This window comes from Galleria mellonella, unplaced genomic scaffold (assembly GCF_026898425.1).
Source record: "Galleria mellonella isolate WM207_F2 unplaced genomic scaffold, CSIRO_AGI_GalMel_v1 utg59, whole genome shotgun sequence".
Lineage (NCBI taxonomy): Eukaryota > Metazoa > Arthropoda > Insecta > Lepidoptera > Pyralidae > Galleria > Galleria mellonella.
In genome coordinates this window covers 1069352-1085855 of record NW_026442125.1, presented here as the reverse complement: position 1 = coordinate 1085855, position 16504 = coordinate 1069352, and the positions used below count along the sequence as shown (strand labels likewise).

General features: G+C 36.3%; 2 protein-coding genes across 2 annotated transcripts; both read left to right on the top strand.

Moving 5' to 3' along the window:
* The first annotated feature begins 5369 nt into the window (after window positions 1–5369).
* On the top strand, window positions 5370–9694 carry LOC128201752 (uncharacterized). The gene is made up of 4 exons (XM_052899621.1): window positions 5370–5409; window positions 5492–6263; window positions 6606–6748; window positions 7326–9694. Exons 1-4 carry the CDS (start codon window positions 5370–5372, stop codon window positions 9692–9694), a joined length of 3324 nt encoding a protein of 1107 aa, XP_052755581.1.
* Window positions 9695–9724: 30 nt separating this feature from the next.
* On the top strand, window positions 9725–10798 carry LOC128201751 (uncharacterized). Its single transcript, XM_052899620.1, has one exon. It carries the CDS (start codon window positions 9725–9727, stop codon window positions 10796–10798), a length of 1074 nt encoding a protein of 357 aa, XP_052755580.1.
* Window positions 10799–16504: the final 5706 nt, after the last annotated feature.

The following is a 16504-nucleotide window of genomic DNA, read 5'->3' as shown; positions in this document are numbered from 1 at the left end:
TTTTTTTAATTTAACGCCATCTATTGTCGAGTAGTCACTCTATTCGACTATATAAATACATTTTGACAATAATGAAATAATATACTCCTTTGGTATTTTAAATTTATAGTTTATTATGGTGACACATATTTATCGAAATATAATGTAAAACTTCATCACAATAACTACAGCCGTTTATATATGAAATCGACATGTTTGGTTACATTCTAATATTTTTCTTTTTCAAATAACATGTCACTTCTAGCGTGTTTATAATACTCCTATAGGAAAATGGCAGTAAACGAAACGTAATTGTTCATTTTAATAGGTGGTGATTGTTATCGAATGTTTTCGTTTGTGATTAATTTAACAAAAGCTTTGATGTCAAGTGGGTATATAAAAACCTCCTAATTAATATATTTCTCAGTGTAATTCTGTATATTTTATTTAAAATGAAATATATATTTTAAATAAAACATCTTTTGAGATATCTTAATTTTATTTAATTGTATATTTTTGTAAGCACTTAATTTGTGGCTACTCCTTGTTCAAGTCACAAAACAAAAACACCTGGTAATTATAAAATGTATTTATTCATTAAACTTTAATACGCTTAGTGTAAATGGCGGACTTAACACTATATGGTGTTATCTACCAGTCCACCGTAGACAGGAATAATGAGCAAATAAATGGAAAAACTAAAATAATTTAAAACAAATAATAATGATATCGATTTATACTAGCGGGGAATCAGTGAGAATTGATATATATACATACATACATACATATCGGTCACCTCTCCCATTAGGGTAGGCAGAAACAATGGAACGCCAAATGCTTCGATTCAAACAAACCTCTTTCGCTTCTTCCATATTCAACAATCTTTTCATACATGCTCGCCGGTTACGGGTACTTTTAATTTGGCCCTTTTTCAGCACGTCGTCTATTTGGCCGACATACGTCCGTCTAGGGCGGCCCCTACTGACATCTCCATTCATTTTTGCTCGATAAATCTCTTTCGTAATTCTTCTTTCATCCATCCTCTCCAAATGACCAAACCAACGCAACATTTCTTTTTTGATTTTTGTCACTACATCGTCTTGCAGTCCACACTTTTACACACTCTCTAATCACACTATTTCTAACTCTATCTTATATATACATACATATACATACATACATACATACATATATATGTATATATATATATATATATATATATATATTAATTCATTTATAAATATTGTGAGTAAAAGTGGACTTACCTCTGACAGATATCTCTTCCAGTTAACCCAATACAGTTAGAAAGCATGTCGTTAGTGGGTAGCTGAAATGCTACAACTATTGATATTTAGAATACATAAACAAATATATAATATATAATGATATTTCATATATCAATTCTGATGAACTCAGCTCAGTTACTCATCGTGACAAAATAATCACTATAATTCTCTTGGGAACCATGTGGGCGGTTATCTGTTAAGGTACCTGTTACCAGCAATGGAGCTGTTAGTTCTCGTTACTAGTAATCTTATTGTTGGTCATAGAATATAGGTAAACGTGAAGGTTAAACCGAATGCATACAAGTTTATTCAATAAAAAGCAATTTTCACTTCCAAAAGTTAAGCAACAGCGACCAATATTCAAAAAAATTGATGCGGTATCAACACAAATGGGTAAACACAACAAAGCGTTTATTGCAAATCAGTATCGATTGCAAAAGAATAATTATCAATATCGCTTCAGAATTGACGACATAATCGCGTAATATAGCCGTAAAAAATAAAATACATTCGAATTTAGAAAACTCCTCCGTTCGGAAGCCGCTTAAAAATGCCGTTCAATTCAATTCCTCCAAACTGGAACATGCACGGAACGATGTTTGTCGAGTTTTCATGGCCGTATCAATGGATAATTTTTGCTTTTCCATTACATACGCTTAAATTCACCAGTTTCACGAGTTCGATGTAATGTAATATATTAATACGTTATAGAATTTGTCACATTATTTGCTTCAGAATAAAATTAACTTTATTTACAGGACGATAAAGTCGAATGTCGTATTTTAGATTGTCTTGCGTTAAGCTTGTACCTCAGAGAGCGCACTCGTTATTTCTTATTGATATAAAAATTGGTAGCGATAAATAATTATTTTATTACTTCACGTTTTGTATATTATAATAATATAGGAAATGAAGAATAAATTATTATTTAATACTAGCTGTTGCCAGCGACTTCGTCCGCGTTTCCGTCGTTTTTCGTAAAATAAGTAGCCTATGTCCTTCCTCGCGGTTCAGTGGTTTTGATGTAACAGACACATAAGTATACTATAACCTGCCCAAGAGTATGAAGAATAATTGTACCAAGTTTCGTTAAAATCCGTCTAGTAGTTTTTGTTTCTATAACAAACATACAGACAGACAGACAGACAAAAATTTTACTGATTGCATTTTTGGCATCAGTATCGATCTAATCTAACTAATCACCCCCCGATAATTATTTTGTTTGGAAATATATTTCAAGTACATAATTGATGTCTCTACAGATTTATTATAAGTATAGATGAAGCATGCACACCAAAATGCGTCGATCTACATATTACGACACAAATATCATTATAGATATTTATTGTTATAGATCATTTACGATAACATGGCACATTATCATCATCATCATCATCATCCTTGTAACAGCTATTCTGTCCTTTACTGAATCTAGAGCTCCCTCGTAGACTGCCATAAAGAACGGTCTTGAGCCACCTGCATTCATTGATTAACGCATTTGAGGTTTTTTTTTAATAGATGATAATGGAATGATAACCCCGCCTGTGCTAATAGTATACGCTGACGGGACACTAGTAAGAGATGATAGGCGAAAACGAAAAGGCAGGTCAGTTGGCCCATCATGACAAATATACATGGAATTCAGCACGATGGTTTCTAGGGGGCCCACGGGGAAGTCGACCTGATATTGTTAGCAACAGGATTGATGGTCCACATTATTAACAATCTTTTCCCTCCTGTATTTGAGGTTATTCTCAGACGTTGGCTTTCCTTAGAGACTACAGTATGGGATTCTTCAAAAATGATGTATTAAATTTTCTTTAGCGTTGGCAATGCGCATGTGACTCCCTAATGTTCCAGGTGTCCATATGCTATAGTAATCGTTTATCATCAGACAGACTATAGACTTGTTTGCCAACTCCGTGGTATATAAAAAAAAAAAAAAAAACCAGGAAGCTAATTTATTATGAGTGTTAGAAAAGATATGGCATAGTATATGGTAGATACATCAAAATGCAGGCTAATTCAGAGTCTTGTCCCTTTGAAGCTTTTTAATCTATTTACGGATATTTTAGACGATTCCATTCCATTCCAAAAGGTCCCAAAGTCAGTTAATTATGCCTTGTTTGACATAATCGATGTAGATAAGTTTATTCTGGAGAAAGAATAAAATATTTGCGTTACTAATAGCTGACTATCAGGCGGAAATGTCTGAAAGATGGGCCGGGTGCTGACTCGGACGGAACAAGTCATGAACGTATTTTTTCTGTCATCCATCAAGTGAGGCTCGGCCGGCAGATTGATGAATACTCTAGTTAAAAACAGACTTGGCTTTAAAGGAATATTATTCTTGTGATTTTAGGCTAATACGACATCCTTATTAGCGGCTTATCGAAGGATTTAAAAAGACGAGTTTTTTCAAGTCCATAATTGCAGTATTTTTTAATCTACGTAGATTAATATTTAGTTTTCTTCAAAATGGGTAACAAGCACCCGACATCTCTGGTGTTTTAGACGTCGAAAAGCTACAGTAACTTTTTACCGTTAGACTAGCTATATACTTACTTACCACCTTTTTGGTATAAAAATATTTTGAATGATAACTTGATGAAATCAAGTAACAATAGTATCTATACAGATTCCCTTGAAAGCATATTCTTCTCTTAATATATACACTTTCATAAGTCGCTTCAGGTATACGTACAGATTTCAGCCACTTCGTTAAACACGAAGCCCTCTGATATGGTTTACCACACTACAGAGTTACGTGCCTTCTGTAGTGCAAATGGAGTTACAATCACGTACTCCACGAATAGAACCGACTTCCATTTTTTTATGCAATTTAGAATGGCAAACTGAGGACCCACCTGATGAAAAGTGGTAACTGTCGCCTATAGATAGGAGCAGTGCCATGGACATAACAGAGTATACTGTTTCGCCCATGATACCTCCCATGCGTTGCTATTCCTAAGGACTCAGGTGTTCTCCTCCTTCTTCTCCTGTTCTCCTTCCTTTGTACCCTGTAAATTGTAAATTCATTTGTGGCAAAACCTGTTACTCTGATTTAAAAACTAAACCACAGAATCGAAAAGACAAACATTTCTATTCGGCCAATATGTAAGTATATATTTTCAAATAAAGAATTTTCCAAATCGGTTTACAACTGATGAAGTTATGAGGTAACAAATGGAAAAAAATATATACAACCGAATTGAGAATCTTCTTTTTGAAGTCGATTAAAAATCACAGATTTAAATAGATTTAAACAACGACGATCATTTTTAAATACCCATAAACAAAAATTTAAAAATCATTTTCATTGAGATTCGATATTGGGTATCACAGATTAGAGTCAAATGTTGTTTAACTCAAATCATACGCTGTAACATCATATTTTGTACATAAACCTACCTCGTTAACTCCGGTTTTATCCTATTTTCTGAATGTTGGACAAACATAGTTGCACAGCACTCATTGTGCAGAACGCACCTTTTTAGAGAATATTTTTAAATTTTATATTTTTATTTTGTTTTTTGATATCTGACAATGTCATTGACTCTTTTCATTATTATATTTGTTCTCTACCACTAGCAGCGACCGTCTTATTATTTCGTAAAAATATACAGTCCTTTTTCAAGAGCATATCTCTCGTTAAAATATTGGTCCTCTCGCTAATAATAAAACCATGGTGGTAGAGACGCGATCAGTTAAAAAAGCGAACGCAGCAAGTATGGAGCAAGGCCAATTTTCTACCGTTCAACACGGAAGCCCTACCAGCTCCACACCAACTGCTGTCGCTCAGTTCGTTGGAATTCCCAGCGGCGCCGCTAGTTCCGTTTCAGGGTCTTCAACTACTGTAAGGAGTCGTACCTTAGAAATAGAAGCGGATTATGCTAAAAAAATTGCGATGCTGGAGCGCGTTGCATTGGAGCGTGCCAAAGAGCGCGAGCTTTTGGTTCGGGAGCAGGAGCGCATGGTATTGGAATAAGAGCGCGCCGCTTTAGAACTACAAAAACAAGCACGTATCGCCGCCTTGGAGGAGAGAGGTAGTATACGTACCCGTAGTAATCGTTCAAGTCACATCTCTAACAGAGAGGTACGAAAATGGTTAGACACATGTCTAGAGGCTATACCCTCAGTGGAAGTAAATGAGCAACCGCAGAACATTAAAATTAATACCTCCTGTAGTAAACCTACTACTAATAGCAATTGTTCTGCGGCATTAGCGGCACATTTACAAATATCGAACAATAGCTTTAACCCTGTGACTACCACAGATACTCAATATCTTCGGCCTATCCTAAAAGAATCTAATGTGGCTAATAATTTCGATGTTTGCACAAGCCCGGCGAGGGCCAGTTCCAGTGCGACTAAAATCAAACCGGTTTCCTCCACTATTAATAAAACTCCAAGTGATATAGCTTTGTTAGCAGAAGCAATTACATCACTTTCAAAAGAAAGTCAACACAACATAAAATTTGGAGATGGTCGTCTACCTTTTTTTGATGGCAAGCCTTTAGATTGGTTAACCTTCAAACGTGTATATGACAACACGAAATCAAGACATTCTGACTCGGACAACCTAACACGTATCAATATGGCGCTGCGGGGAGAGGCACATAATGCTGTAGCAGTGCTGTTAGTCTCCGCTCAAGACTCTACTCAGGTAATACAAGCATTAGCAACAAGGTTTGGTAGGCCTGAACTAATTGTTTTACAAGAAGTGGCAATGATGCGTTCTCTGCCAAAGGTCAACATCGATTGTAGTGACCTTCATAAGTTCGCTTGTCGTGTTCGTAATTCAGTAGAAGTAATGAAACTCTTAGAACAACGATGTTATTTAGAATCGCCAGAACTTTTTCAATCTATTCTTAGTAAACTCACACCTCTATTACGGACACGTTGGGCTGACTTTGCAGCGTCTCATTTCCATCAAGAGGTAACTAGACTCGAGCTCTTAGCCTCCTTCCTCACTCAAGAGGTGGATCTACAGCTCAAGTTTGGTCTCCTCAATGAACCTATTTATTACAATCGAAGCAATAAAATTCGTTCGGTTGCAATTAACAAACCATCCACGTCCATTGTTCCATACATTTTTCAATCTGAAACACATGAACAATCATCTAGTGTAACATCTCACAATAAAAAGATATGCTATTTTTGTAATGACGATCATAGCTTATCTCATTGTAATAATTTTAAGACATTGTCAGTTGATGACAGATGGAAATTTGTTAATGAGAAAAAACTTTGTCATAAGTGTCTTAGAAAAGGTTCACATAATTATAAAAGTTGTAATATTTCTAAGGAAATCTGCAACAATAAAAAATGCAATTCTAGACACCATAAACTATTACATATTGCTCATGTGGTTGAAAGTGAGGTTGAACATGGTGAATCATCTTCCACTCCTCAATCTGGAGAACTTGAAGGTTCTGATGAATCATCATGCAAACAAACGACTGATTTTATAGCTCATGCCAGTAACTCACTTCCATTATGCAATGTTCAACATCCATATTATCGACCTTTTTTAAAAATTATAGCTGTTGAAATCTCTGGCCCACGTGGTAGTGTGAATACTTACGCTTTGTTAGATGATGGGTCAACCGCTACTTTTATAGACTCGGAGCTCGCTGCAAAAATTGGAGCCCGAGGACCTACTGTCAAATCTCTTTTAAAATGTGTCGGCGGGTTATCAAAACATACAGAAATAGAGTATGTAGATTTTAATATTAGAGGTTGATAAGACGTATCAAGTCAAGCAGGCTCGTTCTATAAAAGATTTACAATTAGCTAAACAGTCTGTCTGTCCCCAAGATATTAGTAAATTTTCTTACCTTTCCGATTTGGCTTCCTATTTATGTTATGAGAATGCATAACCAAAAATTGTGATCGGAATTGATAACTGGCATCTTACCATACCGCAATCCATACGGAAAGGTACCAGAACGCAACCAGCTGCAATTAACACTGCTCTTGGTTGGGTTTTATTCGGTTTTAGTAGTAGTAAAACTAGTCCAGTTGATTTAGTGAATCATGTTCAGTGTAATGAAACAGATTTTAACAAGACAGATTTATTGGAAAATCTTATAAAAAATTATTACAAGTTGGATTCGATAGGAATTACTAAGAAAGAACCGCGTAGTGCAGATAATGAACGCGCTATTGAAATTTTAGAACGTACAGCTAATCGTCTTCCGTGCGGTAGATTCGAAGTCGGTTTATTATGGAAATCTAATAATCCTGTCATTCCTAACAGCTATCCTCTTGCTTTATCGCGTTTTTTAAGTCTTGAAAAGAAAATGATCAGTGATCCTACTTATGCTGAGCGTTATAAACAAAATATTCACGATCTCGTTACTAAAGATTATGCCGAGAAATGTCAAAATGAACCTTCTTCTAATTCTGTATGTTGGTTTTTACCTCATTTTGGCATAATAAACCCCAATAAACCGGCAAAACTTCGAGTAGTACACGATGCTGCCGCAAAAATCAAAGGTGTTAGCTTAAATTCACTTTTACTTACGGGTCCAGATTTATTGCAATCTCTACTCGACATTTTACTTCGTTTTAGAGAGGGTAAAGTAGCTATGACTGCAGATATTAAGGAAATGTTCCCTAGGTTCAAAATTATCGAACATGATAGAGATGCTCAAAAATTTCTTTGGCGCGACAGCCCTACTGAACCTATACAATCCTATAGAATGTCGTCAATGATCTTCGGAGCAGTTTCTAGTCCCTTTACAGCTATATATATGAAAAATAAAAATGCTCTAGAGTTTAAAGATCAATATCCCGACGCGGTTCATGGTATTATATACGATACTTACATGGATGATTATATCGGTTCAGTAGATTCTAGTGATGAAGCAGCTCAGTTGGCGGCAGATATTGTCAACATTCATGCGCGCGCAGGCTTAGAGATGCGTGGATGGGTATCTAATGACCCTAAAGCGCTCCGTCTATTGCCAAATCATCTTTTATCAGAATCGGTATCTAATATTAATCTAAACTTAGCGAATTTTCCGTCATCTACACCATGCGTCCGCGCTCTAGGATTATACTGGCACCCATCTAGCGACCTAATAGGCTTTAACACTTCTATTAAAAGTAAACAAGAAACTTTGCCTAGTTCGCTTACTAAACGTATTATATTGTCTTTAATTATGCGAGTCTTCGATCCATTAGGAATCCTCGCTCCAGTTGTTATTCGCGGTCGTATTTTATTTCAAAACGTTTGGCGTATGAATTTGGATTGGGACACGGAGCTCCCTCCTTCTGAACGCATAGCCTGGAAGGAATGGTTTCAAGATTTAATTATTACCGCCGAGATAAAAATACCGCGCTGTTATAACTTTCATAGGTTGAAACCAAATCAAATAGAGTTGCACGTCTTTGCCGATGCCAGCGCTCAGGCTTACGCAGCGGTGGCATATTGGCGCTTCGTTTATCCTAATGGAGACGTACAACTTACATTGATCTATAGCAAGTCACGTGTAGCGCCTTTAAAACCATCTAGTATTCCTAGATTAGAGTTGCAAGCTGCATTAATAGCCGCACGTCTAGCTACAACCATCGTAGAAGCAGTCAAATTTAAACCACTTAAGCGCACATTTTGGTGCGATTCGATGAACGTTTTGGGTTGGCTTCGTAATGATGCACGATCGTACAAGACATTTGTAGCTCATAGAGTAGGTGAGATAATAGAACTTTCAGATGTTAGTGAGTGGCACTGGGTTCCAACCGCTTATAATGTTGCCGATGATTCAACACGTTTAAGGCGAGGCCCTTTAACTTCAGACTCACGCTGGATAAAAGGACCTGAATTTCTTCTAACTTCTGATTGGCCTAAGGAACCTACTGTTTCCCATAATCAAACCATCCATACTAATGCACCCGAGACTCACATACATCTCATTAACGAAATTGAGTCGAATATACCAATTTCAGCGGATGCACAACGTTTTAGTTCGTGGACTCGTTTAATTCATGCCACAGCATATGCTCATCGTTACCTGTCATTGTTACGTCTTACTTCATTAAGAAAAAAAGGCCTGAATATAGAACTCATTCATAAAGTAGAAGGCCACATTTTTTCCTTTCGTCCGCTATCCAACTCAAACGTTGATCGACAACGCAATACAATACGTAGCACACTTACCGCGGAAGACTTACATTTGGCAGAAATTCATGTGCTACGTAAAAGTCAATTAGATTCTTTCTCACAAGACATCAAATGTATGCAAAACGGTTTACCCGTGTCACACCGTAGTAGGTTATCGAAACTGCCAGCTATTATTGATAAAAATTCCGTTTTACGTCTATCAACACGCATTGTAGCTGTCTCTGGAATACAAGAAGATACGAAGTATCCAATATTACTCGATGGAAAGAATCCTGCTGTTCGGTTACTTGTATTACGCTAACATCGCAAGGCGGCTCATGCTAACACAGAAATGGTCGTGAACGAACTGCGGCAAATATATTGGATAATAAACCTTAGGAGCACTGTGAGGTCAGTCGCATATAACTGTCAATTTTGTAAGGTTCCTAGATCTACTACTTTCCAACCACCTATGGGCAACCTTCCAAAGGCCAGACTTGCCCACCATTGTAGACCTTTTTCGTTTGTGGGACTAGATTATTTCGGTCCTGTAACAGTAGCAGTTGGTCGAAGGAGAGAGAAACGTTATGTGGCCTTATTTACGTGCTTGACCATTCGCGCAATCCATCTTGAGATCGTCCACTCGCTTTCATCAGATGCAGCAATAATGGCTCTAAGACGATTTATAGCTCGCCGTGGCACACCTTCAGAAATCCATTCTGATAATGGAACCAGTTTTGTGGGCGCGAATAGAGAGCTTCGAGCCTTATATTCAGAAGCGATGTCCGATTTTGCTGCGGGTGAAATGATCAAATGGAAATTCATCCCTCCATCAGCTCCTTTCATGGGAGGATCATGGGAAAGGCTCGTGAAGTCTGTAAAGACAGCATTAAAAGTAACTTTAGGCAACAATACAAGATCGCCCACCGATGAAATATTCATCACCCTACTTTGCGAGGCAGAAGCATTGGTAAACTCACGGCCCCTAACGCACGTCGCGTGTGATCCACAATATCCTGAAGCCCTGACACCATCTCATTTTATATTAGGCTACTCCTCAGGTCGTCCTATTCCAGCCAACTTAAACGACAGTGACATGTGCAGTAGATCTGGTTGGAGAAGAGCACTGCGTATGGCTGACCACTTTTGGAAGCGTTGGATTACAGAGTATTTGCCCACACTATCACCACGAAGATTTGTAGGACAAGTGCCACAAATTTCAGTTGGAGACGTCGTCGTAGTCGTGGACGGAACGTTACCAAGAGGTACTTGGCCTAAAGGCCTAGTTACGACTTTGTACCCAGGTAGGGACGGCGTGACACGGGTCGTAGACATCGATACCCAGGCAGGCGTAATTCGTAGACCTGTTAAAAGGGTTGTTCCCATCTGTTTAAGAGGGGAGCATGTGCAGAACGCACCTTTTTAGAGAATATTTTTAAATTTTATATTTTTATTTTGTTTTTTAATATCTGACAATGTCATTGACTCTTTTCATTATTATATTTGTTCTCTACCACTAGCAGCGACCGTCTTATTATTTCGTAAAAATATACAGTCCTTTTTCAAGAGCATATCTCTCGTTAAAATATAGGGGAGCATGTGCAGAACGCACCTTTTTAGAGAATATTTTTAAATTTTATATTTTTATTTTATTTTTTGATATCTGACAATGTCATTGACTCTTTTCATTATTATATTTGTTCTCTACCACTAGCAGCGACCGTCTTATTATTTCGTAAAAATATACAGTCCTTTTTCAAGAGCATATCTCTCGTTAAAACTCATTGTATCCCAACGTTTGGTAGTTACGGACAATTCTATCATTATATTTGTACATTAGGCTTTGCCCGCAATTGAGTATTGGATTTTGGAAGTAGGTAAATTAATAAAATATAATAAATGTTCATAATCGATGAAATGAGTGGAGGCGATATGTCGCAGTTTAGGATTATAACTATTGCATGCTTGGACGCGGCCGTGTGGTCTCAGAATAGAAAGGATCACCCCTTCCTTTTCCGTGGGTGTCGTAACAGGCAACTAAGGGAACTTAATGATCAGGGTATGGGCAGTAGCGTTCCTCTCAGACTCAGAATGGCAAACAAGCTGACGGCCCACCTAATGGAAAGTGGTAACCGTCGCCTATAGACATAACAGAGTATACTTTTTCGCCTATAATACCCCCCCCCCCCTCATTGTCATTCCTGAGGACTCAAGAATTATTCCTCCTTGTAAATTCACTGCCATCAAACCCTTCAAACTAAAACACAGCCATGCAAACACAACTGCTTCACGGTAGAAACACGAATGGAACAGAGGTGCGCAAACAAACCACTTTTGTACGAAGTCTCCCTCTGATGTCCCTTTTTATCTCAATCATTGAACATATTCGACTCACGCGAACAAAATCGCGTGGAAAAGCCAGTAATTATTATATATCATTTTACCGCTTCTGTCTTGTCACTTACAAACGTTTGGAACGGTCTCAATTTCTCCCCTGATTGATTGCCCTACTATGCCGCTTCCTCCCGTAGATTCGGACATTTTTCAACATCCAACAGTGTGCGACACGCCTTTATTGAATGGTTAGATCGGAAAATGGCCAGCTTTTAAAGGGAACAACGTTGCTCTTCTTATTCTCGCTAATCCTACCGCTGTCCTACTTATAAATGTGAAATTTTGTTAAGGTGTTTAAATGTTTATAACTTATTTATGCTTAACCCTTCTTTGCATGATTTTTTTATTGGTGTAATAAATCAAGGTGATATAATTCATGTTCAAAATTAAAAGACTAAAAAAATAAAAGTGTTTTTTTTTTTCTGCAATGGACATTAAAAAGGCATCCAGACACGATCAAATTAAAGTGAAATTGTTCTTTTATATAATTTTTTCGCATTCGATGTTATGATGGAATTTTCCACCATTATGCAAAGAAGGGTTAAATGACTTAAAGGATTTAAATAGAATTTAGTACACAAATAAGTCACCTATATATACTAATATTATAAAAAAGAAAGATTTGATTTTTGTATATTTATTTATTTGTTTGTACATTGATTTTAAAAATTTTACGAAATTCTTTCACCTATAGAAAGCTGCATTATCATCAAGTGATATGTTATACATTATAAAAAAAATAAGTAGAAATTACGCGAAACATTTATTAAACTAACTTAAAGTATCAAAAATTTGCCTATTATACACAATTTTTTCTCTCTTTATAATATTAGTATATATAATGTTCTCTTTCCATCTGAAACAAAATCCAACCGCTAATTATTGCCTAAATAATTTACCGTCCATTAAATTTATTATATATATTAAATTAAATATGTAAAACCAAACCAAGCCTTTGAAATTTGCTCTTAAATGAAAACAGATTGGCGCAAACCGTTCATATCTTGAAAGTATTTTACAATACATTGACTGTTGATTTATTTATAACATATGTGTAATAGTTAATCTATGTTTACACATATATTTATTTATATTTTTATTTACCTATACTCTGTTATTATCTATAGTTGCCAATAATATTGTTTGTTATTTTTCATATTATTTTTGCACCATATATGTTGTGCTTTATATACAAACCCTATAGATACTTTCTCCTTTCGGATTCTCAAGGTTGACTAAAAGAAATCCTTTTAAGGTATATGTTCGCCTATGTACATTTTTGGTATAACCTTAATGTCTTAAAAGTGGAACTACAAAAGAATATAAATAAATAAATAAATAAATATGTAAATCCTTTTCAACAATATGTCAAAATAAATATTTACAATATCCGTTAATAAGCCATTGTTTAATATTCCATTGTTTAAAATACTGAAAACACCAAACTGCAATTCCTTTGTAAAGAGCTGTGTTAAACTTCATAATGTGCAAAAAATGCACGCTGAATATGCATGAGACGCATTATGCCACCGTATTGTGAATGGGACGTCGAAAGCCATAGATATAAATTATAGTGGAAACTGACCCATACTTAATTATTACTACCGATCAGGGTATCAGGTCGACTTCCACGTAGTTCCCTCAGGAAACCATCGCACTGCATTCCAGGTGTATTCATCACGATGGGCTAACTAACCTGCCTTTTCATTCTCATCTATCATCCCTCACTGGTGCCCCTTTAGCGTATACTTATAGCGCAGGTGGGGTTATCATTCCATTAATTTCATTTCAGCCATTATCCGTCCACTGCTGGACATAAGCCTCCCCCATAGACTGCCATAAAGAACAGTACCGAGCCATCTGCACACACTGGCTGCCTGCAAAGCATTTTAGGTCGTCACTCCATGTAGTGGGGAGTCGTCCTACACTGCGTTTATCCGTACGCGGTGGCCTCTCAAGAACCATTCTTCCCCATCATTCCGTATCATTCCATCATCATACATTAAAGAAATCGGTGATATTCAAGACCATACATACCAACTCCTCGAGATAAAAGAAGGAAGAGGATGTCTAGTAACGGGGTTTACGATCAGGTTAAATTTCGCGCGATTGTCATTTGGAAAACACCGCGGTTTACTCTTGGTGAATTCGTCACTATGGATCAACTGAACTGACTTTATTGTTGTCTATTAACACAAACTTTTTTTTTTCTTTTTTTATACAACTTAGAATGGCAAACAAGCTGACGGCCCACCTGATGGAAAGTGGTAACCGTCGCCTATAGACATGAGCAGTACCATGGACATAACAGAGTACTGTTTTGCCCATGGTACCCCCCATGCGTTGCCATTCCTGAGGACTCGGATGTTATTCCTCCGTACCCAGTAAATTCACGCCATATCCCACCCTTCAAACCGAAACACAGCTATGCAAACACAACTGCTTTACGGTTGAAACACGAATGGGACAGAGGTACCTAAGCAATTGACTTTTGTACAAAGTCTCCCTTTGGTAAACTAACTAACTGATGCTACGCCAGTATATACCGATAGTGCAGGTGTGATTACTATTCCATTATCATCTATTTAAAACAGCCAAGGTTCAAGGGAGAGGGGCCTGATATATATTATCAGATCGCATTCTCGCATCCCATCGCATTCTTGGTGAATTCGTCACGATGTGCTTACTGACCTGAATTCATTTTCACTTTTTGTCAGTTACTACGGGAGAGTGATTGTTAGTAAGGGGACTAACAGCACATTGCTAGCATTTCGACTTATTCGAAGTCTTCTAGAAACCATTAATGAATGTTAATTTATGAATTCGTCACGATGAGCTAACTGAGCTATCTTCGTCTTTCATAAGTATTGTATCCTACCAGCATTACCAGAGGGAGACTTTGTACATAAGTCGATTGCTTGGGTACCTCTGTCCCATTCGTGTTTCAACCGTGAAGCAGTTTTGTTTGCATGGCTGTGTTTCGGTTTGAAGGGTGGGATATGGCGTGAATTTACTGGGTACAGAGGAATAACACCTGAGTTCTCAGGAATGACAACACATGGGGGGTATCATGGCCGAAACAGTATACTCTGTTATGTCTATGGTACTACTCATGTCTATAGGCGACGGTTCCACTTTCCATCAGGTGGGCCGGCAGCTTGTTTGCCATTCTAAGTTGTATAAAAAAAAATTAACAATAACATAACTAAGTTAGCATCCCATGTCGTCCATTTAAACAAGAAACAAAAATGTGACAAGTGACGTCTTCCCTACCACTTTAGTACCATGATAAAATACCTTCCTTTGTCATAGTACAGCAGAATATTAATTTAGAAAGAAAGAAATAACGTTGCGTGGAAACTAACGCTCAAAATTGATAGGTACGGTTTAATAAATCGCACCGAGCCCCTGCCAGTGTCAGTTCGCTCGGATATTGGCGAGATCGGCCCGGTCATATTTCGTCCGTATGCCATATTCACGTGGCATTCGTAACTAGATTTATTTCTATAGTCTTACCACCATTTTAAGAGAGAATCTGTAAACGTTCTGCAAATGTTTTTTTTCTGTTCTTGTAATAATTTACAAAAGTTGTTTTGTTGTTCAAAACAACATAACAACTTTTGTAATTTATTGTTTCACAAAACATGTTCATGTATGGAAGTGAAGCGATGTTACTGAAAATGCATGAAAGACAAATCTGCGAAAAATGAGAGCTCTGAGCAAAAATTGTAATCTTGTTATGAAAAATATAACTTTTGTTAATTTTTACTATACGAATTTACAAATATACATAAAATAACATGAATAAGGCTTCAATTGGTGAAGAAAAATTATAAATAACATTTGTAAATTGGTGTTTTATAAAACATTTGTATTTTGTATGTAAAAACGCAATTAAAGAAGCATGGAAGCGAATCTCGGAGTACTAATTCCAGTTCAGTTCTGACAGAATCTAGACTAGAGCAAGAAACTTCAAATGTTAATGGTAATCAAATGAACCAAACTTTAGTGAACTCAGAAGAGAATTAAACATCCAACATGGTAGCAGAGCGTGGTTTGTCTAATTTAGTTACGAATACTTTTATTTGATTATAATTATTATGTGTTTAGCGCTTCGATAAAAATCATTGTATTTATTATTAATTTTCAATCGACTTAAAAAAGAGAAATTTTCAATTCGATTGGTTTTTTTTATATTTGTTACCTCATTATATATGTATCTCATACGTTAGTCGTTTATAAAAAGATTATGAAAATTCTTTTTCATACTTTCAAATAGACCTGTTACAAATTTTATCAAAATAGTTTTTGTAGTTTTTTTAATTAATATAACTGTATTTTAAATACACAATCGGGACTTAAGCCTTTACATAATAAACTTTTATAAAAAAAACTTTTACAGAAGAAGTGACAGTGAGTACATTAGAAGTCAAAAATATGCATAGAAACATCGTATATACGATATAGAGAGAAAAAGTCTATCATATAACTTAAAACGATAACCACTAAGTCATCTATCCGGCTTGAAGGACCATTTTTTGTACCATCAACGTATTTTTATTCATTTTTAAATAAAAATCTGCATTTTTTTTTCCATATTAGACAATTATATTATTTTTAATTTTACATAAACTGTCAAAACAGTGTTTTATACGAGTACAAAACTAATAAAGAGGTTGCATTACCTAAGCATAGTTGCTCCTAACAACTATCACTTCCATTAGATTTATTTCTACGT

Coding starts and splice junctions, on each gene's coding strand:
- LOC128201752 (XM_052899621.1), top strand. CDS start 5,370: ATGGTTAGACACATGTCTAGAGGCTATACCCTCAGTGGAA. Junction 5,410..5,491: donor AGGCTATACCCTCAGTGGAA/GTAAATGAGCAA, acceptor CTGCGGCATTAG/CGGCACATTTACAAATATCG. Junction 6,264..6,605: donor GAGGTGGATCTACAGCTCAA/GTTTGGTCTCCT, acceptor ATGCAATTCTAG/ACACCATAAACTATTACATA.
- LOC128201751 (XM_052899620.1), top strand. CDS start 9,725: ATGGTCGTGAACGAACTGCGGCAAATATATTGGATAATAAACCTTAGG.